At 36.7% G+C, this 23,353-nt stretch overlaps 1 protein-coding gene across 1 annotated transcript; it reads right to left on the bottom strand.

Annotated features, from left to right (window-relative positions):
* Nucleotides 1–2,286: 2,286 nt before the first annotated feature.
* LOC128661729 (collagen alpha-1(III) chain-like) lies at nucleotides 2,287–22,394 on the bottom strand. Its single transcript, XM_053715951.1, has 2 exons — nucleotides 22,206–22,394; nucleotides 2,287–2,823 (listed from the first exon to the last, which is right to left on the bottom strand). The coding sequence occupies exons 1-2, from the start codon at nucleotides 22,392–22,394 to the stop codon at nucleotides 2,287–2,289; spliced, it is 726 nt and encodes a 241-aa protein (XP_053571926.1).
* Nucleotides 22,395–23,353: the final 959 nt, after the last annotated feature.

The following is a 23,353-nucleotide window of genomic DNA, read 5'->3' as shown; positions in this document are numbered from 1 at the left end:
GTTAGGGTTCTAGTTACTTTTTATTGATTGATTTATATAACTGTAGTGTTCACTTGTGTTAAGAACCAATCACCGTGATACATTTTCTTTTGCATAGATATATATTGTACCAAAATACCATCAAAATATGTATTTATGAATAAATAGAACATATTCTGCTATGTGAAGAACATTGGAATGTGAAACATTTGCATTTTCATGTCAGGTTAGCGCACTTGAGAATATGTGATGGGTTTGCACGAATATGTGATGGGTTGGCACGCGAGTAGGGTGTTAGTTTTTTTTCCACTTTTTATGCTCCATTGACTTCTATAGGGGAATACGTTAACCTGCGTGCGATATCCTAATTTCATCTTTTTAGCGCGTCGGTTTAGCGCTAGTGCGAAAACAGTTTACATTTAACTTGTAATACAAGCGCTACCTGACGCTTGCAAAAAGCTTACTTCTGGTGGAGTTAGTATTCGAGCGGCAGTGTTAAATAGTAATCTGCCCCAAAGTGTTTAGTCTTTAACTATGCAACCTGCATAGTCAGCAACCAAAGGTGACCAAGACCGGGCAATGGGAAATAACTAAGTAAAAAAATACACTTACTGGATTTTAAAACATAAAAAATATATTTTATTTATGTAACAGTAATACACTTAAATTTATTAATTTTAAAAATCCAGTTAATGTAAGTATTTTTGGAGGAAAAAACATTCATAATAGAATACTTTATTTTTATTATTAAAATCCTTATATTTGATGTAGCGCTTACTGCGGAATCTTGACTTTGGCATAGGTAGCCATACTATATAATCATTGTAATAGTAGATATACTTCAGTGATTCCCTGTGTTTTCTTTCAAATTGAAAAAAGAAATGTGCAGGTGTTAGAGAGAGACTATTTTCGACTTTTTCCCTGGAGAGAATCCACGGCAAATAATAGAATCCAATGTATTTTTTTTCTTATCTTTTGTTTATGATCAAACTGTGTAAATGTCACCTTCAGATTGTCGGTTGTTATGTGATAATATGTTCTGATGTGTGCAGTCAGTCTAGAAATGTTTCATTAATATTAATGAACATTAGAAGGGGAACATAAGACCTCATTAGAATATTACTGGTCAGTAGGTAACCTGTAAATAACTAAATATTTCTTTCTATATTGTCAAAGAGATTAGTAAGCTTAAAAACATTTAATCATTCATGAGAAAGGCTACTATTTAAGGAGGCTCACATTTAAAGGACAGTGTACACTAAGAGCCATATTACAAGTGGAGCACTAACTGCACTAGAAGTAAGTTTTTTTCGCGCGTTGGGTAGAGCTCATTTTATGAGTTGAAAGTAAACAGTTTCTGCTTGTGCACTAACCTGACGCATGTAAAAAGATGAACTTAGAATATAGTGCAAAAACTGAAAAAAAGCCTTCTCACGTGCAAACCCGATTGCATATTCTCAAGTGCGCTAACCCAACATGAAAATATGAATATTTCACATTCCAATGTTCTTAACATAGAAAAATATGTTCTATTTATTCATAAATACATATATATATATATATATATATATATATATATATATATATATATATATATATATATATATATTTATATATATATATATATATGATGGTTTTTAAAATTATTATACATACTGTAAAATATTCTAATAATCCATAGAATAATTTTAAATAACTTTTATAATTTTTTTAAAATATTTTATATTTAAATTTCAATAACACACATTGAAGATAGCAATTCTCCATGTGCGCTAACCCGTGTTAGTCTTAAATTGAGAACCCAATGCGCGATTATGCATATTTTACATTACTATGTATATTTCATTATTAAATATACATTTCTATATATATATATGATACTGTTAACGTAGAATACATAGCTATAACTATATATCTATAGATGATTGTAAGATCAGCTGAAAAAAAGAAAACCTTCTATTTTAAAATTAGAGAAAGAAATTTAAACAATCCTGATAGAATTGAGATTTAAAAGAAAATAAAACCCAAACATATGCGTTTATGTCTTAGTATACAATTTTTAAAAAGTTTAAAATTTTACTTAATTTTTTAAAATTGACTTAATTCCCTTGTTCAAAAGCAAGCAGGTAGGCTCAAGTGTGTTCACGTGTCTGACATAATAGCAGCAGTTTTGCAAGAAAACATTTAACATTGTTGTACATTTTCAATATCACAAGATGGCAGCAGTGTTTCCTACCATGCAGTGCCCCAGACACGTCCACGCTACCTACATAGGTATGCTCTAGGTAACTAAGAGTGTCATGAGAATCAAGCAAATTTGATAATACAAGTAAATTGGAAACTGTTCCCTGTCTTTCCCTGTCTTTCTGTCCCTGCCTCTCCTGGTGTCCCTGTCTCTCTTGGTGTCCCTGTCTCTCCTGGTTTCCCTGCCTCTCCTGGTGTCCCTGTCTCTCCTGGTTTCCCTGCCTCTCCTGGTGTCCCTGTCTCTCTTGGTGTCCCTGCCTCTCCTGGTGTCCCTGTCTCTCCTGGTTTCCCTGCCTCTCCTGGTGTCCCTGTCTCTCCTGGTTTCCCTGTCTCTCCTGGTTTCCCTGCCTCTCCTGGTGTCCCTGTCTCTCTTGGTGTCCCTGCCTCTCCTGGTGTCCCTGTCTCTCCTGGTTTCCCTGCCTCTCCTGGTGTCCCTGTCTCTCTTGGTGTCCCTGCCTCTCCTGGTGTCCCTGGCTCTCTTGGTGGCCCTGTCTCTCCTGGTGTCCCTGCCTCTCCTGGTGTCCCTGCCTCTCTTGGTGGCCCTGTCTCTCCTGGTTTCCCTGCCTCTCCTGGTGTCCCTGCCTCTCTTGGTGTCCCTACCTCGCAAGTTTAGACATGGGTTTTCATACCGACCCTCACAGGGGCTGATCTGGTGGAATTATCGTAAAAAAGGGCAGTCCCTGAGAATGGTGAGATGTCTCTTATTGAAAATAATGGAGCTTGCTAGAAAGGGACACCATACCGTGAAGCAAAGTTAGCAGTGAACAGGGAGCACTTTACAAATGTAATCCTGCAAATAATAGAAATCCCATTATGCTGCACCTTTCTGCGTATAACATCTTACGATTACCTATATTTTCATATGCATGGGTTTTTCTATTAGGGTTATAAGTATTTTGAGAAAAGCGCTCGTCATCTTTTAGTTTTGTGAGAACAAACTGAGATTTTTAGTCAGGGGTCGACAGCGTTCCTGCACTATTTTTGCAGAGGGAACTACGTTCCCTCTGCAAAAATAGTCCCGCACAACAACTTTATTTGTTTTTAAATTTATGCACCAAAAAACAGATTTTATTTTATTTTTAGAAGTAATATTGGTGCTGTGCTTTTACCGTGTTTTTACTTTATGATAATGCTAGTAAGGTGCATAGAGCAGTAGCCATACAGACACGGAAGTGGAACCACAAAACTTTATTCTCCTGCAGGTGGGTGGAGCTAAAGTGAGGGGTAATGAGACAGAGCATAGAAAATGCATACATAGGCATGAACAGGCATGAAGATTACAGGCACCGCTACTGATTGCAGCCTTCAAGGCAGATGCACCTTTATACAGCAACTAGTAGCAGCGTTCCTGTGTTCCTGCAATTAGCCACACATGGGATATAAGTGCTAAATTTGTAAGCCCATCTGCTGCTTTCCCCCTCCCGTTCACTCTCCTCTCTATACTGCTGCTGCCTCCTCCTCCTTGTCTGACAGATTACAGATTATACTACATCAGTGCTTCGTTGCAACTAAACTGCTGCTTTCCTCCTCCGCTTCACCCTCCTCTATACTGCTGCTGCCTCCTTGTCTGACAGATTACACTACATCAGTGCTTCGTTGCAACTAAACTGCTACTTTCCCCCTCCCCTTCACCCTCCTCTCTATACTGCTGCTGCTTCCTCCTCCTCCTTGTCTGACAGATTACAGATTACACTACATCAGTGCTTTCCTCCTCCCCTTCACCCTCCTCTATACTGCTGCTGCCTCCTCCTCCTTGTCTGACAGATTACACTACATCAGTGCTTCGTTGCAACTAAACTGCTGCTTTCCTCCTCCCCTTCACTCTCCTCTCTATACTGCTGCTGTGTAAGTTTATTAACAGACATCCCGACCTGCAAAAACTCATTTCAGGGAGGTGGCTTCACCCGCTACTGCACCGCTACCCCCCCTCCCTCCCAGTTATATATTGGACACCTTAAAACCCGAAATAAGATAGAGACTTATCATTAAAGTAGCTTCCCACTAAAGTCACATTAAACAAAAAAGTAGCTTTATTGCACAGACACATACAACAAACGTATTTTCCAGTGATCGTACGCTTGTTGAATGCTTAAATATTTTACATTACGAAGTTTAATTACGTGCAGTAAATAAGATAGTATTTGTGTCTTATTTTATTAGAATCAGTGGGGGCTTTTTGGTTACTGATCCATGCTTTGATGGTCCTATAACGTCCCAGCAACTAAAGGCATTCCTTAAAGAAACACTTTCTGGATTTGGGCCACATTGGATCATGGTACTTGGAGTTTCAGGGAGATTGCATTCCATTTGCTGGCATCAGGGAGTCGCTATTACAATCAGGGAGACTCCCTGAACTTCAGGGAGACTTGGGATGTCTGTATTAACTATATTTAAAAAGTAGCTATTTTATTTTTTATCTTAAAAAAGATTAACCCCTTATTTAGTTCACTCAGCCTATTCATCAACTTTTGGCTAATGTTAATTATCCCTCTAAAACTTTTAATCCCCAAAATGTATATCTCAGAGTATGTGGTGTCATGTATATGTATGTGGGTTATGTGCCTTTGTCTATACATGTGTGCCTAAAGTAAAGGTTAAGTTTAAGCATCTGAAATACAGGAGTGCATTTATTAATCTTACCCTAACCTAATCGCTAAATTTATTTATTTTATTTTTCTTCTAATCTTCTTACTTTTAAATCGTTATCTCCCTACCGTTTCTATGTCTAACTCCTCCCACATACCAGTTCCGGCTTTTCTTGTGTTTGACGTAGAAAGCAGTCCCATCCGCTTTCTACGTCTTCCTAAAGTGGGTTCACGATGCTCCGTGACACATCGCATGCGCCACTTGGCAATTTAATGTTCTTCTGCGCAATCGGTTCTTCTTCTTCTGCGCAAAAAGTCTTTGAATCAATCCAAAATGAATGCTCTTCTCTGTTTTCAATGCGGCCGTGAACCAAACTAGTACGCAAATGCACGTTTACTGTCCGATGAATCAATAGAGTGTAGCGCATGCACATATCCTCAAGTAGGCGGATGACATAGGATCACGGCTACCTAACGGCCAGAAATTCAACTGGCTGAACTAAAAATGTGACCCAAAGATAAAAAAAAAAAAAAAAAAACGGTTGATTTAGCAAAGCGGCAACAATGCATTTAAAAGTGGGATTACTGGATTTAGAATAAACATTTTAAAAAAATGATAAATTAAAGTCCTATTTATTTTCTACAAAGATCAGCGTCAAGGTAACTTTACCTTCACTTTAAGTTAAATGTGCATGTGAATTGTCCTGTTTATGTGTGTCTGTGGGTGACTTGAAGTATGTTTGTGTGTGCATGTCTGTGCCTGAGTCTGTGGGAGCTTGTTTGTGGATTTCTGTATGTATACATGTGCACATATGTGTGGATGCCTGTGACTTCTTGTCTGTGGGTTGCTGTTTGTCTTATTGTTGTTCTGGTTTTGTGTATATACAGGTAGGAGTCTATGTAAATATGTAGTTGCTTGTGGGTGCCTTGGGTATACCTGTGTGCAGGGATGGGCGAATGTGTAAATTTTCGAATTTCGAATGTAGAACGAATGTTATTACCGAAATTCGAATTCTAAATCCGAATGTCGATAAGAACGAATATTCTTAAAAATTCGAAAATCGAATGTTATTTACAGTTTTCGAATGTCACTTTCGAATTCGAATGTTTATAATTATATTGAATGTCCACATTCGAAATTTCGAATTTAACATTCTATTTAACAAATACTATTCAGAAGTTAAATAGTTCATGTGGTAGGGCTGGAATCTAGTAAATTGATACATAAATAGATACAAATATATCATTTCAAATGTTTCCATATAGAATATTGCATAATTCGAATATTACATTTAAAGAAAGCATTAGAAATACTATTACAAACATATAAATTTGAATTTTTCGAATTCGAATATAAATTCGAATTTTTCAAATTAGAATATTGCATAATTTGAATATTACATTTAAAGAAAAAGCATTAGAAATACTATTACAATCTAAATTCGAATTTTTCGAATTCGAATACACGTATTGCATAATTCGAATATTACATTTAAAGAAAAAGCATTAGAAATACTATTACAATCTAAATTCGAATTTTTCGAATTCGAATACACGTATTGCATAATTCGAATATTACATTTAAAGAAAAAGCATTAGAAATACTATTACAATCTAAATTCAAATTTTTCGAATTCGAATATTGCATAATTCGAATATTACATTTAAAGAAAAAGCATTAGAAATACTATTACAATCTAAATTCAAATTTTTCGAATTCGAATACACGTATTGCATAATTCGAATATTACATTTAAAGAAAAAGCATTAGAAATACTATTACAATCTAAATTCGAATTTTTCGAAAAGAATATTTTCGAATGTAATCGTAAAATTCGAAACCGAACATTCGAAAATCGAATGTTATAATGTTATGTAAACATTCAAAATTCGTTTCGAACGAACGAACGTGTTAAAATTTGTGCCGTTTTTCGAATGTTGCGAAACATTCGCCCATCCCTACCTGTGTGTATACAGGTGCTATGGATATCTGTTTGTAGCTATGATGTTCTGGGTTTATTTAGTAAAGGTGTTTAGATTTTTGTTTTCTCTGTTAACCTTATTTTATTATTTTTCTTCTTTTTTGGTTTTGGTGCGAATGTTACTACCTGTGATTTCACTTCCTGTTATGTAACATTTGCATAATTAATTATACTAATTAGCAAGGATGGTATTTTTTGCAAACAAAGCTGACAATCCTAGTACTGCAAGACTATGTGTGTGTTATCTGTTGTGTGTCTGTATATGTATGATGTGTGCTCTCTGTTGCGTGTAGTGTGTATTGTGTGTGTATAAAGTGCTATTCTTGCAGTATCCTTACTCTTCTAAGTGATGTTATAGTTGCTTGGTGAACAGAACCACACCACAGAGTGAGTCAGCTGGTGCTGGGGACTGAAGGGTCAGTACCAGCAGAAGTGGCAGGCAGTAAGCTGGACTGGACTCTTCAGAGCAGCACCGTGTGTCTGATTACACTGTGGGAGTGCAGTTATTCAAATGTATTATCATATTATCATTGTCATAAGGAACATGCACTAACAGTGCAAGATTATGTAGTGGAAACACAGGTGATTTCATTCTTATTTCAGTTTTTAGTTATTATTTTGTTTACTTTTTCATTTTTGAGAGATAGAGAAACATAGAAGAAACAAAATTGCACAAATGAATGAGACAGAAGCAAACATGGATGGGGGAAAAAGAAAAAAAAACAACAACAGGGTAGTAGAGAGTGTAACATTTAAATGGAGATAATTACATAAAAGAGGAGAATAAGAATTAGAGTAAGACACACACTCAAATGGGTTAAACTCATGATACTATGTAGTATTGACACTGATCCAACCAGCATTGTTATATGTGTTTGAGAGTGTATATATGTGTGTGTATATGTGTAAGAGACTGAGTGTGAGTGTATCTGAGTGTGAGTGTATCTGAGTGTAAGTGTGTGTGAGTGGGTGTGAGTGTATCTGAGTGTGTGTGTGAGTGTATCTGAGTGTGAGTGTGTGTGAGTAAGTGTATATGAGTATGTGTGTGTGTGTGTTTATCTGAGTGTGTGTGAGTGTATCTGAGTGGGTGTGAGTGTATCTGAGTGTGTGTGAGTGTATCTGAGTGTGTATGAGTGTGAGTGTATCTGAGTGTGTGTGTGTGTGTGTGAGAGTGTATCTTGAGTGTGTGTGTGAGAGAGTATTTTTGTATGTGTGCATGTGTGTGAGTGTATTTCTCTGTGTGTGGGGGGGGGAGAGTGTGTGTTTTTCGGTGTCTGGGGGTGAGCGTGTGTTTCTCTGTTTGTGTTTGCAAGAGAGAAAGTGTATCTGTGTGTGTATGAGAACTTATTTGTATCTGAGAGAGTGTATTACTGTGAGAGAGTGTGTATCTGTGTGTGTATGAGAACTTATTTGTATCTGAGAGAGTGTATTACTATGAGAGAGTGTATATCTGTGTGTGTGTGTGTGTGTGTGTGTGTAAGAGACTGTGTTTATGTGTGTATGTGTCTATATAAAAAATATTAAAGGTATATGAAACCTCACATTTTTCTTTCATGATTCAGATAGAGCATGCAATTCTAAGCAACTTTCTAATTTACTCTTATTTTCGTTCTCTTGGTATCTTTATTTAAAAAAAGCAGGAATGTAAGCTTAGGAACCAGCCCATTTTTGGTTCAGACCCTGGGTAGCACTTGCTGACTGGTGGCAAAAATTGCATGCTTTATCTGAATCATGAATGAAAAAAACAAATCGGTTTTATATCCCTAATTATGAGGGGTTTGGAAATCTTGGTGAGTTCCCACACTTTTTTTTGTAGGACTTGACCCCTGTTTGTAGTGTGAAAATCTTTACAGAATGATGCTTCTATTCAGCCCATTGTACAAAAAAACAGTTACACTTTGTATGTTGTACTAATTTCTTAGTGATTTTTGCACATCCAGTGTACTTAAATTACAATTTACTCTGTGCATAGTTAATAAGATTTATTCCTGGGTAATTTACATACAAATTTGCTATTTTTGATAAAATTTGATTTTTGGTGAAGAGTTTTGTTTCAATTTTTGATGCACGTTAACAGTACAATTTTTTTTTCCTTAGCAAACAAAATGGACACCCAGCAGCCCTAGGGTCTAATATACAAGAGGAACTTATAAAATTAGAATCCACTAAGAGTAACCCTATAAGATGTATTACTAACTTTTATGAAGGTTCAAAGAAGTTAGAAAGTATTCTCAAAAAACACTGGCCCTTATTAAGATCTGATCCCCTTTTAGGGCCACACTTAGATACTAAACCCACTATAACCTAAAAAAACGGCAAAAGTCTTAAAAATATACTAGCTCCAAGTAAATTCAAGCCATTTAAGAAGATGGATAATGACAAAGGTGGTAGCAATTGGCTTAAAGAATGGAAAGGCACGATGAGATGCGGCAAAACAAGGTGCGATATGTGCAAACACATTAATAAAACTCCAACCTTTCACAATAGTGAATCAACAGAAACATTTAATATTATGTTTAAAAGCAACTGTGATTCTACATACATTGCATATTTATTAGAATGTGTGTGTGGCCTCTTATATGTTGGCCGTACAAAAAGGAAGTCCAGACGCAGATTTAATGAACACATTTATAATATTAAAGAAACATTAGTCAAACATAGTGTTCCCAAACATTTCCTTGATTGTGATGGTAGCATCCCCAGTTCTCTGAAAATACAGATCATAGACTGGGTCCCTCAATCAAAACCTAATAGGTTACTTGCACTTAGAAAATTAGAGACCAAATGGATCTATAGGTTAAAGACATTACAACCTCTAGGTCTCAACATTGATATAGACGTAGCAGCTTTTATGTAGTCAAATTCAATATTTTTATATTCGCAATAAGGTACACCATAATTATTAGGGAAACTTAGTATATGCAGCCAAGTAAATAAACATAAAACAGTATATTCTAGTTGCAGCTATGGTTTTGGTTTAATATTAAATATAGTCTAATTCTATTGTTTTATAATTTTCCTTCTTGTGGTTAACCCTTAATAATGGCAGTTAAAATATGTTCTTAAATTTATTTAATTTTAATGATTTTATTTGTAGTATATCTCTCTTCAGACATCCTAACACTAGGCTCTAAACAACTGTTTGATAGGCAAGTATAGCCTTTTTGTTAATTTCGAGCTCCTAATATAGCTGTGATTAAAGAAGCACTGTGATAGGTAGTAGTTTTTTTTGTATGAACGTTTTAGGGCTCAAGAAATAGCGTAGCTGTCATTGAACTAGTGTGTTAAAGCTCTATGCAAACTCCTTTTTAGTTGTAGCACTTTTACCAATATATATAGGTCTCTAGTTTATATCCACTAAAAGTGCATAGGTTCTTAGTTGTAACTTTAAATTCTAAAATGTAATGTACACTTGTTTTCTATACTGCTTGAAAATGCATTTTCAGGATATATAGTGTATGCTAAGCGCACTATGTTTTTAAGGTTTTTACGCATTTCTATATGTTAAATCTCTCAAACATTTTAAAACTTTTAACGTTGCAAATTTTCTATCGATATATCATATTATAGGTTTTACAATTTATAGTACATGATATGTTAGACTTTTGATGCACTTTTATGTAATGATGGAACCACTAGACACATCTCCAATTCGGATTGATCATTGAACACACCTCTCTACCATGATTGGACATTATGCCTTTAAATCCAAAAGGCGTACTATCAGGGATATCAGTCCTTTAACTTGCCTCTTGAAGAAGCCCGGCCGTAGATCGGGGGAAACGCGTTAGGCTCTGCATATCATCTGGAGGTGCTAGTGACTCACAAGTCGTTTCTGTCCCCACGAGTTACACAGAGTTTTGGCAGAGGATCTGGAAACAGTCCCTGGCGTTGTTTGTAGCTGTATAAAGGCAGACCAACTATGCTTGGCGTGTGATACAAGGTAGCTGTAAGAACACAACGCTCCACTTGAATGCTCATTTTATTTTTGAATCTAGTAAGTGCAATTTGTTTTGCGTGTGCAGTAATTTATAATAAACGCTCTTCACTTGAGTCTTGCCCTGTGCGCCTTTTTCTTCTTTTCTCTTCTATGTTTTTGCATCTGAGCTAAGGTCCTGGAACACCTGGCTGGACAAATGCGGCACAGATACGGCATCATAACTGCATCTGTTACCAAAAAGAATATTCCCTAAAATTCCACCAGGAGACTTATATAGAATTTTCTATAACACCGTTGGGTCCTATTATAAACAGGAGATTTCCCAGCAGACAGCTCCTCCAGACTTCATATGTTGACCCTTGTATAAGGGTAACCCTATAAAGGTATTGTAAAAAGACTGTTAAATACAGTTAACCAAAACATCAGGAACTGTATCAACAAGTTCAACCTTGCCTTATGATCTTTTAAGATTTTAAAATTTTAGGATTGTAATATTTTAACATTATATTTACATTTTTATTCTGGTACGGTTTTTTAACATAAGGTAAATAACAAACACAATTTAGAAGGTATAGAATAAGCATATGAGAAGTGTGCATTTTATAATTATTTTATATTTATTTGGTGTGGCTACATATATTAATAAGATAATATATTTTTAAGGTCAGAACCTTAGCGCAATTTATTTTTATTTTGTTCATACAATTTGTTTCCTGCATATTTTTGTGTGAATCCTTTGTAAGATTTTTAAAATACAAATTTAATTGTGCACTTTTGTTATGTTCGCATATCCTCCCTATACAAAAATGCAGTATATGCCCCTTAGGAAAACACCCTGTTTTCAGGGTAAAAAGTGGCTTTAGATCTTTCTACTAGGGAAATAGAAGAACTGGCAAGCATTCTTTTCTAATCTCGCCAGCCAACAAACCTTTAGATCATCGGGCCATTGGTGTCCCTGTCTGCATGTTTGTGTATGTATCTGCATGTATGTTTGCGTGCCTATCCCTTTGGGTATCTGTAGGTATGTGTGTTGGTTTGCATATACAGTATGTGTGTGTGCCTATCCCTCTGTATTTCTACATTCCTGCTCTGCCTGCTTCCATATGAATTTCCATCCTACTCATTGTTATAAAAGGCCTCAGCTTGCTGCCAGCTGAAAATAAAAACATATTTTTAGGTAACAGAATATTAACATTATTTATTAGTGTATACGTATATACAAATTGTTTTTTATACATATCCAAATAATGTAAGCGTTTAACTGCGTATTACCAAATCTGTGTTAAATTCATTCCCGCAAATAGACCCACCAAAGTCTTCCACTCCAGACCCATAAACTGGCACTGAAAAATTCATGATTATATACATTTTTCTTTTAATTAGGTGTATTACTTACCTGTAGCCAGCTGCGGAACCGGGCTACTCCTCTTCTACTTCATAGATTCCTGGACTGCGCCAAAGCTCATATTAGCGTGGCTTCCCAGCGTGCTACAGTACATTCACATAGTGGTCCCTTCTACTTTAGCGTAGGCTGAAGACACACTAATCTGACCTTCTTTACAGAGTTCAGGTCATCGCTAACTGGAGCAGTATACAAAAGAAGTGAGTACACCCTTGTGCCATATCACTTACATTTAAAATGATTCAAAATTGTATCACCTTACATTAATTGCAGCCCCCACAGTAGGAACTGTTCCTTCTGAGAGGCCTGGAATTTTAATATAGTATAGTTTTTAATTTTACATAAAAGCAAATACTTCTGTACATACATAAACATACAACAGACCTCCAAACATTTGTGGGTAGGTTTTATGGACTTTAGAGGTTGAGGAAGGTCACTGTTTTGTGGTTGGGGCTAGAAGAATTAGGTCCTGGACTCTGTGAAGAAGGGTCAGATTAGCACGCCCCCCTTGCCTGTGCTAAAGGAGAGGGGACCCACTGAGCTGATATGCCTGTAGCACCCAGGAGTCTTTGAAGAAGAAAAGGATTAGCGCGGCTCCCCAGTGTGCTTCAGGTAAGTATCGAGGTGAGAGGAGTAGAGAGCATTTGCATAAATTTTAAAGAAATGGAAATGTTAATGAATATTCAGTATTCAGTTTGTTTTAAAAGAACCAGATACCGAGAATTGCAGTAAACGGGAATATAATGAAAAACTAATTTTTCAGAATATTTATTCAAATGATTTGTCTGAAATGAATTATTTAGTGCTGCACATGTCTACTATTTATAATTTTATTTAAATTCTTGTAACTAATTTTCTACAAAGTTTGCATGCACTAATTTTAAAATATATGTTTATTCTATTTGTATCAGTCATATTAAAGAGTGCCTTAAAAGGATTGAGCATTTATTGGGGCTGCAATTAAACAAGGTGAAAATAATAAGTGCATAAAAACTGCTGGAAACAAATAAATTATTTCATGTAATTGGCAAGAGTCCATGAGCTAGTGACTAATGGGATATACAATCCTACCAGGAGGGGCAAAGTTTCCCAAACCTCAAAATGCCTATAAATACACCCCTCACCACACCCACAATTCAGTTTTACAAACTTTGCCTCCTATGGAGGTGGTGAAGTTTGTGCTTAGATTCTACATTGTTATGCGCTTCTCAGCATTTAAAGCCCTATTCCTCTCAGAGTACAGTGAATGTCAGAGGGTTGTGAAGGGAGTATCACATTTTTAATGCAATGGTTTTCCTCACGGAAGATCTATTTCATAGGTTCTCTGTTATCAATCGTAGAGATTCATCTCCTACCTCCCTTATTCAGATCGACGATATACTCTCAAATTCCATTACCTCTATTGATAACTGATTCAGTACTGGTTTGGCTATCTGCTATATGTGGATGGGTGTCTTTTGGTAAGTATGTTTTCATTACTTAAGACACTCTCAGCTATAGTTTGGCACTTTATGTATTAATATAAAGTTCTAAATATATGTATTGTACTTATATTTGCCATGAGTCAGGTTTATGTATATTTCCTTTTGCAGACTGTCAGTTTCATATTTGGGAAAATATTTTTTCTTACCTGGGGTATAGTCTTTTTTCTATTGACTGTTTTCTCTTTAAATTTCGTGGGCAAAATTAGGCTCACGAGGGCGCAAAATGCCAAAGTGTATTGCGTCATTCTTGGCGTGAGAATTTTTTTACGCAAAGTTACGTCCGATTATGCAAATTTTTTCATTTCCGGCATCTTAGTTGATGCTGAGTTCCTTGCTCAAGGTTGCGTTGTCAATGAGTGTGTAATTTCAGTTACGTTGTGCGTCATACTTGGCGCCAAATAATTTCATTATTTAAACCCCATTCCTATGTGCATCTTGCCTTTTTGTATGTTAGAGGGCTATGCTGTTTGCATTTTTTTCCCATTCCTGAAACTGCCATATAAGGAAATCATTTTGCTTTATATGTTGTTTTTCTGTTACATGTGCAAGATGTCTAAATCTGATCCTGTCTCAGAAACCACTGTTGGGACCCTGCAGCATGATAACAGTTCTACCAAAGCTAAGTGCATTTGTTGTAAATTTGTGGAGATTATATCTCCAGCTGTTTTATGTAATAGTTGTCATGATAAGCTTTTACATGCAGAAAATGTGTCCATCAGTAATAGTACTATGCCTGTTGTTCCTTCAACATCTAATGTACAAGATATACCTGTGAATATAAAAATGTTATTGCTGATGCGATTCAGAAGGCTTTGTCTTCCATTCCGCCTTCTAATAAACATAAAAAGGTCTTTTAAAACTTCTCATAAAGTTGATGAAATTTCTAATGACCGACAACATACTGAATTATCCTCATCTGACGAGGATCTATCTGATTCAGAAGATCCTTCCTCAGATATTGACACTGACAAATCTACTTATTTATTTAAAATGGAGTATATTCATTCCTTGTTAAAAGAAGTGTTGATTACATTGGATATTCAGGAAACAAGTCCTCTTGATATTAAATTTAGTATACATTTAAATTCTGTTTATAAACCTCCTGTGGTTACTCCAGAGGTTTTTTCAGTTCCTGATGCTATTTCTGATATGATTTCTAAGGAATGGAATAGGCTTGGTACTTTTATTCCTTCTTCAAGGTTTAAACAATTGTATCCTTTGCCAGCAGTTAGATTGGAGTTTTGGGAAAAGGTCCCCAAAGTTGATGGGGCTATTTCTACTCTTGCTAAACGTACTACTATTCCTATGGAAGATAGTACTTCTTTTAAAGACCCTTTAGATAGGAAACTTGAACCTTATCTAAGGAAAGCATATTTATATTCTGGTCATCTCCTCAGGACTGCCATTTCTATGGCTGATGTTGCAGCTACATCAACATTTTGGTTGGAAAGTTTAGCGCAACAGGAAACGGATCCTGATTTGTCTAGCATTGTTTGCTTGCTTCAACATGCTAATCATTTTATTTGTGATGCCATTTTTTATATCATCAAAATTGATGTTAAATCTATGTCTTTAGCTTTTTAGCTAGAAGAGCTTTGTGGCTTAAATATTGGAATGCTGACATGGTATCTAAGTCTAGATTACTATCTCTTTCTTTCCAAGGTAATACGTTATTTGGTTCTCAGTTGGATTCGATTATTTAAACTGTCACTGGGGGGAAGGGAGTTTTTTTGCCTCAGGATAAAAGACCTAAGGGTAAATCTAAAGCTTTTAACCGCTTTAGTTCCTTTTGACAAAATAAGGAACAGAAACCTAATCCATCCCCCAAAGAATCGGGTTCCAATTGGAAACCTTCTTCAAGTTGGAGTAAATCCAAACTGCTTAAGAAACCAAAGCCAGCCCTCAAGTCTGCATGAAGTGCAGCCTTCATTCGAGCTCAGCTGGTAGGGGGCAGATTAAGATTCGTCCAAAACATTTGGGCAGAGTCTGTCCAAAATCATTGGATTCAGTGTATTATCTCTCAAGGGTACCTAATAGGATTCAGAGTAAGACCTCCTGTGAGAAGGTTTTTTCTCTCACTCATCCCAGTAAATCCAGTAAAGGCTCAAGCTTTTATGAAGTGTGTTTCAGACCTGGAGCTTTCAGGGATAATCATACCAGTTCCATTTCAGGAACAGGGTTTGGTGTTTTATTCAAATCTATTCATTGTCCCAAAGAAAGAAAATTATTTCAGGCCAGTTCTGGATCTGAAAGTTTTGAATCGTTATGTAAGAGTGCCAACTTTCAAAATGGTGACTATAAGGACTATTCTGCCTTTTGTTCAGCAAGGGCATTATATGTCCACAATAGACTAACATGATATTTATATTCATATTCCGATTCATCCAGGCCATTATCAGTTTCTGAGATTCTCTTTTCTAGACAAGCATCACCAATTTGTCGCTCTTCCATTTGGCCTAGCGACAGCTCCAAGAATCTTTTCGAAGGTTGTCGGTGCCATACTCTCTGTAATCAGAGAACGGGGTATTGCGGACGATATCTTGGTACTAGCTCAGTCTTTACATTCTGCTAAATCTCACACAAATCAACTAGTGTTGTTTCTTCAAAGATATGGTTGGAGGATCAATTTACCAAAAAGTTCTTTGATTCCTCAGACAAGGGTCACCTTTTTAGGTTTCCAGATAGATTCAGTGTCCATGACTCTAACAGACAAGAGACAATTAAAATTGGTTTCAGCTTGTCGGAACCTTCAGTCTCAGTCATTCCCTTCAGTGGCTATGTGCATGGACGTTTTAGTTCTCATGACTGCAGCATTGGACGCAATCCCCTTTGCTCATTTTCATATGAGACCTCTCCAGCTTTGTATGCTGAACCAATGGTGCAGGGATTATACAAATATATCACAATTAATATCCTTAAATCCCAATGTTCGACTCTCTCTGACTTGGTGGTTAGATTACCATCGTATAGTTCAAGGGGCCTCTTTTGTTCATCCAACCTGGACTGTGATCACAACAGAAGCAAGTCTTTCAGGTTGGGGAGCTGTCTGGGGATCTCTGACAGCACAAGGGGTTTGGAAACATCATGAGGTGAGATTACCAATCAATATATTAGAACTGCTATCTTCAGGGCTCTTCAGGTGTGGCTTTTATTGAAGAGAGAACCGTTCATTTGTTTTCAGACAGACATTATCACAACTGTGGCATATGTCAATCATCAGGGTGGGACTCGCAGTCCCCAAGCCATGAAATAAGTATCTTGGATACTTGCGTGGGCAGAATCCAGCTCCTGTCTAATTTCTGTGATTCTTATCCCAGGTATAGACAATTGGGAAGCAGATTATCTCAGCCGCCAGACTTTACATCCGGGGGAGTGGTCGCTCCATCCAGATGTGTTTTCTCAGATTGTTCAGATGTGGGGTCTTCCAGAAATAGATCTGATGGCTTCCCATCTAAACAAAAAACTTCCCAGGTACCTGTCCAGGTCCAGGGATCCTCAGGCGGAAGCAGTGGATGCGTTAGCAGTTCCTTGGTGTTACGAATCTGCTTATATCTTCCTGCCTCTAGTTCTTCTTCCAAAATCATCATGGAACAATAGTTTGTGTTGCTGGTAGCTCCAGCATGGCCTCAGAGGTTGTGGTATGCTGATCTTGATCGGATGTTTTTGATATGTGTATCTTGTTCGGATGTTTTTGGTATGCAGATCTTGTTTGGATGTCATGCTGCCAACCTTGGCCACTTCCATTAAGGCTAGACCTTTTGTCTCAAGGTCCATTTTTCCATCAGGATCTCAAATCATTAAATTTGAAGGTATGGAAATTGAACGCCTAGTGCTTAGTCATAGAGGTTTCTCTGACTCAGTGATTAATACTATGTTATATTATTTGTTTCTATGAAGATTTATTATCGAGTTTGGAAGACTTATATTTCATGGTGTTCTTCTTATAAATTCTCCTGCCATTCTTTTAGAATTCCTAGAATTTTACAGTTTCTTCAGGATGGTTTGGATAAAGGTTTGTCTACAATTTCCTTAAAGTGACAAATCTCTGCTCGTTCTGTTTTATTTCACTGAAAGATTGCTAAGCTTCCTGATATTCACTGTTTTGTACAGGCTTTGGTCCGTATCAAGCCTGTCATTAAAACAATCTCTCCTCCTTGGAGTCTTAATTTGGTTTTGAAGGCCTTACAGGCTCCTCCTTTTGAGCCTATACATTCTTTGGACATTAAACTACTTTCTTGGAAAGTGTTGTTCCTTTTGGCCATCTCTTCTGCTAGAAGAGTTTCTGAATTATCTCCTCTTTCTTGTGAATCTCCTTTTCTGATTTTCCATCAGGATAAGGCAGTTTTGCAGACTTCATTTAAATTCTTACCTAAGGTTGTGAATTCTAACAACATTAATAGAGAAATTGTCCCTTCTTTGTGTCCTAATCCTAAGAATTCTTTGGAGAATTACAGCTCACTCTACTAGATCAGTCTCCACGTCGTGGGCTTTTAAGAATGAAGCTTCAGTTGATCAGATTTGCAAAGCAGCAACTTGGTCTTCTTTGCATACATTTACTAAATTCTACCGTTTTGATGTATTTGCTTCTTCAGAAGCAGTTTTTGGTAGAAAAGTTCTTCAGACAGCTGTTTCAGTTTGATTTCTCTGCTTATGTTTTAAGTTTTTTTTCTTTCATTTATGAGAAAAAACATATTTTTTTGGTTGTGGATTTAATTTTCTCAGCGGAAAATGACTGTTATTATTTTATCCCTCCCTCTCTAGTGACTCTTGTGTGGAGTTCCTCACCTTGGGTATAAGTCACTAGCTCATGGACTCTTGCCAATTACATGAAAGAAAACATAATTTATGTAAGAATTTACTTGATAAATTCATGTCTTTCATATTGACAAGAGTCCATGAGACCCACCCTTTTTATGGTGGTTATGATTTTTTTGTATAAAGCACAATTATTTCCAAATTCCTTTGTTGATGCTTTTTACTCCTTTATTTTTCACCCCACTACTTGGCTATTCGTTAAACTGAATTGTGAGGGTGTATTTATAGGCATTTTGAGGTTTGGGAAACTTTTACCCCTCCTGGTAGGATTGTATATCCCATACGTCACTAGCTCATGGACGCTTGGCAATATGAAAGAAATGAATTTATCAGGTAAGTTCTTACATAAATTATGTTGTTTCATTCCTAGATATTCTTGCTTACTGCAGATAGAGCAAAACTCTTAACTGTAATAATGGAGGTTACTAAGATTAACAAGAAAAGTAATTTTATTCATAAAATAAACACATATTTAAAACTAAAAACATTTTGATTTACCTTCATTAAATAAAAAAATAAAACATTAGTAGGGTTTGAGTTTATGTTGATTTATGTTGTTTTTAACCATATTTACATAAATGTTTCACAGTATGTATGAATGATGAAAAATTGAACGAACGTAAACACTTTTATATATTCATAGTCATGGATCTATACTATGATATATTACTGTATGTTATAGCAAAATATCTCTATGCAAAATATTGTGTGTTAATGTCTATATTAGCTTCACACATGTAGCCATTTACTATTTTTGAATTTAACAGAATGTGTTTATTTATTTTGCATTAATTATACTATTCGTCATCCTCAAATCACATTCTTCTTTATAAAGGAACATTTATCAAGATTGCAAATGGACACATTCTCATGAAGAGACCCTGTCTGCATGTAATTGACACTTGTGGTGCCGCATCACATGGTGCAATTTAAAATTGTACAAAAGCTGTACCCCAAGTAAGCGAGTGAAGAAGCTAAAGAAGCAGTTTTGCTCGTTAACCCATTCAGGATGTTAGGACGTTCCATGTTGCCTTGAAAACGTTGGGCTTTAAGAATATTAGGACGGCATGGAACATCCTAATGTGTACACCCTCCTTGTTAAAAAAAATGCAGTGTATCTAACTGGGGGACATGCCTGGCAACTCAGATAGTCCCCCAGAATCAAATCAAAGCATAGATGTAGTGACGATGAGTAACTGATACAATGTGACAGCCAATGAGTGGAATTATTGGCTGTCAGCACTTTCTCTGCTTCTTCTCTCAATATAAGGCAATAGATGAAGACAGATCTGTCTTACAAAGTGTCCCACAATTCTTGTATACTGCTATAATATGTCAAAATAATAATAATAATAATAATAGCTCTTTCAGTATTGATCACAGTGTTATTACTGTGATCAATCTGATCAGAACTTTTGAGGTGTGATTTCTGTTTTATTTTTTTTTTAGTTACAATTTGACCCTTTTTGTAATTTTTTTAACTCCTTAATTTTTAAGTTTTTAACCCTTTCCTGCTGTTTCTGATTACCTTCAATTGTCTGTTATGAGTCTGATTGAAGCATTCAGTCTGAACAACCTTTTTTTTTTTTTTTTTTTTTTACTCTTAGTTAAGTTTAAAAAAAAAATGAACCCTTTCAGTGTTCTTGAAGATTTTTGGTGTATAGGATTAATTTTGGGCTAGATTACAAGTGGAGTGTTATTATAACGGGCGCATGTTAAATAACCAACCATCACAAATGGCTGGTTAATGCTCCTACGAGCTCGTGGGAGCCCTTTAAACTGGTCTGACCTCTGTTTAATTAAAAAAAATGTGCCCAAATTGCCCCCAAATAAATGGACAGTTCTTTTTTTAAAATAAAAAATATGAGCTTCTTTATTTTCTTTTAAAATAACTGCACAAAGCTTAAAGTAAGGGGGTTTGGTTTGTTAGAAAAAATAATGGCACTGAAAAGTGACTTTTCCTTGAAATTTTTGGGGATTATGTTTTTACATTAAATATATATGTATATGCTTATATATATATAAAAAAAAAAATGTCAAGTGGTAAAGCACTCTCAAATGATGTCCGGGGTGCACAGCAAGTAGCTTCAAACAATCCAAGAAAAAAGCAGGCACTCTCCGTTTTTAAACTGCAAAATTTACTAAGTGAGGTTTCGGGGTTTCGGGGGAGTCTGAGGACAGGGGTGAAACCCCCGAAACGTCACTTAGTAAATTTTGCAGTTTAAAAACGGAGAGTGTCTGCTTTTTTCTTGGATTATATGCTTATATACATGCGTATATACATATATATTTATGTGTTAATATGTGTATATACACATATAAACACATAAATATATTTGTATATATTCATATATATTTTTATTTTGCTTCCCAACGTTGTGCTAGTTTTTTTTTTTAGTTTTAAAGGAGCTTTATTAAAGGGATACTAAACCCAATTTTTTTTTCATGATTCAGAAAGAGCATGAGATTTTAAGCACCTTTCTAATTTATTTCTATTATCAATTTTTCTTTGTTCTCATGCTATCTTGATTTGAAAAAGCAGTACTGTAAGCTTTAGAGCCGGACCATTTTTTTTCAGCACCTGGGTAGTACTTGCTGATTTGTGGCTAAATGTAGCAAACCAATAAGCTTTTATTACTGCTTATATAAATCAAGATAACATGAGAACAAAGAAAAATTGACAATAGGAGTAAATTAGAAAGTTGCTTAAAATTGCATGCTCTAGCTGAATCATGAAAGAAAATAATATGGGGTTAGTATCCCTTTAACAAAATGGTCAAAGTATACATCATATAAGCGTCAAAGGTACATTAATCATTGGAAATCCAGTCCTGAGAAACAGGTGGATCCATATGGAGACTCTATTAGGTCAGAAAAGTCCATTGCGGTGATAAGTCCAGAAAAGTTCACATATGCTGATATTCATTTTTAAGGCTTCTGTTGTATTTCCTTTCTCTTTCATGTATAACTTTGTTGACTTGAAATCTAAACGATTTAAACAATTTAAACATTTAGGTACCTTGTTAAAAAACTAGCATAAAACATCTACTTAAAGATGCAGTAAAGATATGCATATCTAGGCTATCAAAACATTGCGCATACTTATGGTGTCATGCTTTTGTTGGCCGGGGGGAGTCGTTACCAACCAGTATACACAATACGTGGGTCATTCAGAACCTGTGTAGACTATACAACCATTTCACTCCCAGGCAAGAGGGCAGCAGTATGAGTAGGAGGACAGAGAGAGGAGGAGGGGTGGGGAGGAGAGGAGGGGGCTGGCATGGGGGGAATTAAGTCTGTATCTGGTTTAGAGGGGGGTATTCATATTGGGGGTACAGTGTGAGTGTGTCTGTGTAGAAGGACCATGTGAGAGCAGATTCAGTGATCCATCCAAGGGATCCAAACATTCCAAAACGTATCTAGACTATCCATCTGCTGGTAAAAATGTCTTTCCATGCTAGCAAATGTGTCCATGATTTTTATTACAGCTTGTATCTGGCAAGGGTCTCTCTGTTTCCAAGCTCTTGCAACCGCCAGTTTGGTGGCCGCAAAAAGAAAGATGGCTAACTGTTTCTGATGTCTGGGGAGCACTAGGGGGGATAGATTAAGTATCGCAGCTTTGGGGCTCAGTCTGATGTCAATATGAAGTGATGTCAGTAATGAGAAAACTTCCTTCCAAAGTTGGGTAAGTTTCGGATAACTCCACCAAATGTGGAGATCGGAACCCATCTCCCCCCAATCTCTCCAACAGTTGGAGGAATGTGAGTCAGTCACCTGGGCTAGTTGGAGGGGAGTATAGTGCCAATGTAGAACCACCTTCATAAAAAGTTCCAAGGAGTTGGCACAATGGAGTGTCACTTTTGTCAACAGAATGGCTCTAGCCCACTCCTCATCAGGGATTTCCTTGCCTAGATCCCCTCCCCATGCCCTGAACTGCCATGTTCTGTCTCCTGTGGTCTCCATTAGAATCAAGTGATAGTGTACTGACAGTGGCCCATCAACCCCAGATCCAGAGACCCATCTATGCTCTCACTGTGTAGCTGTTCTCAGTCCTGTTTTCAGGAAGCCCCAGGCAGTCAGGAAGCTGTGGAGTCTATGACATTCAAATCTCAACAATAATGGTGGAGAAAGTATCTGAGGGGTCAAATCTAATGAGTGTCATAGAGTTCTGAAATCGTGTTGATCTCCCATGTTCTCCACACAGAGACGTGGGACTCTGGGAGACCCCTGAGCAGACCAGGAATCCAATGTGCTGGTGAAGGATGGGGAGCCACCTCAGTGTAATGCCTAATAGAGTTCCAGCTTTCTAGATTCTGCAGAATAATTCTGTTATAATTACCCAATGTTTTGAGAGATTGTTCAACCTTCTTCCAGCCTGTTTCACTGTCCGCCGAGCTCCAGAGAGATATTTGTGTAAGACGGGCCGCTTCGTAATATGCCTATATATTCGGCAGAGAGACACCTCCGGCCTCATATAGCTTTTTGGAGAGTCTTCTTGGCTATTCTTGGCTTATTGTCCTGCCAAATGTATCTCATGATTAGGGCATTGTATTTGTCTAGCAGTTCTTTGGGAAGATTTATAGGGAGACAATGAAATAAGTAAAGTATTTTGGGCAGGATTTTCATTTTGACCGCTGTAATATGGCCCATCCAGGAAACCTCAAGAAAGTTCCAAGAATTTAGAAGTTGGCGAATCTCTGTGAGCAGACGTTCGTGATTCTTGGTTCTAACGACCTGGAGGTCTGGACCTATGTGGATCCCCAGATGTTTCATAGTGTCACTTGACCATTTGAATCGGTATGTAGCTTGCAAAGAAGCAAGCACATGGTCAGGTATATGAATAGGTAGGGCTTCCGTTTTTTGGAAATTGATTTTGTAGTAACTGAGCTCTCCAAATTGTGTTATAAGATCGAACAGGGCTG

This window comes from Bombina bombina, chromosome 5 (genome assembly GCF_027579735.1).
Source record: "Bombina bombina isolate aBomBom1 chromosome 5, aBomBom1.pri, whole genome shotgun sequence".
NCBI classification, from domain to species: domain Eukaryota; kingdom Metazoa; phylum Chordata; class Amphibia; order Anura; family Bombinatoridae; genus Bombina; species Bombina bombina.
This window is presented reverse-complemented; position numbering and strand designations above follow the sequence as displayed.

Coding starts and splice junctions, on each gene's coding strand:
- LOC128661729 (XM_053715951.1), bottom strand. CDS start 22,394: ATGGAGACCACAGGAGACAGAACATGGCAGTTCAGGGCATGGGGAGGG. Junction 2,824..22,205: donor CTCCCCTCCAACTAGCCCAG/GTGACTGACTCA, acceptor TAAACTTGCGAG/GTAGGGACACCAAGAGAGGC.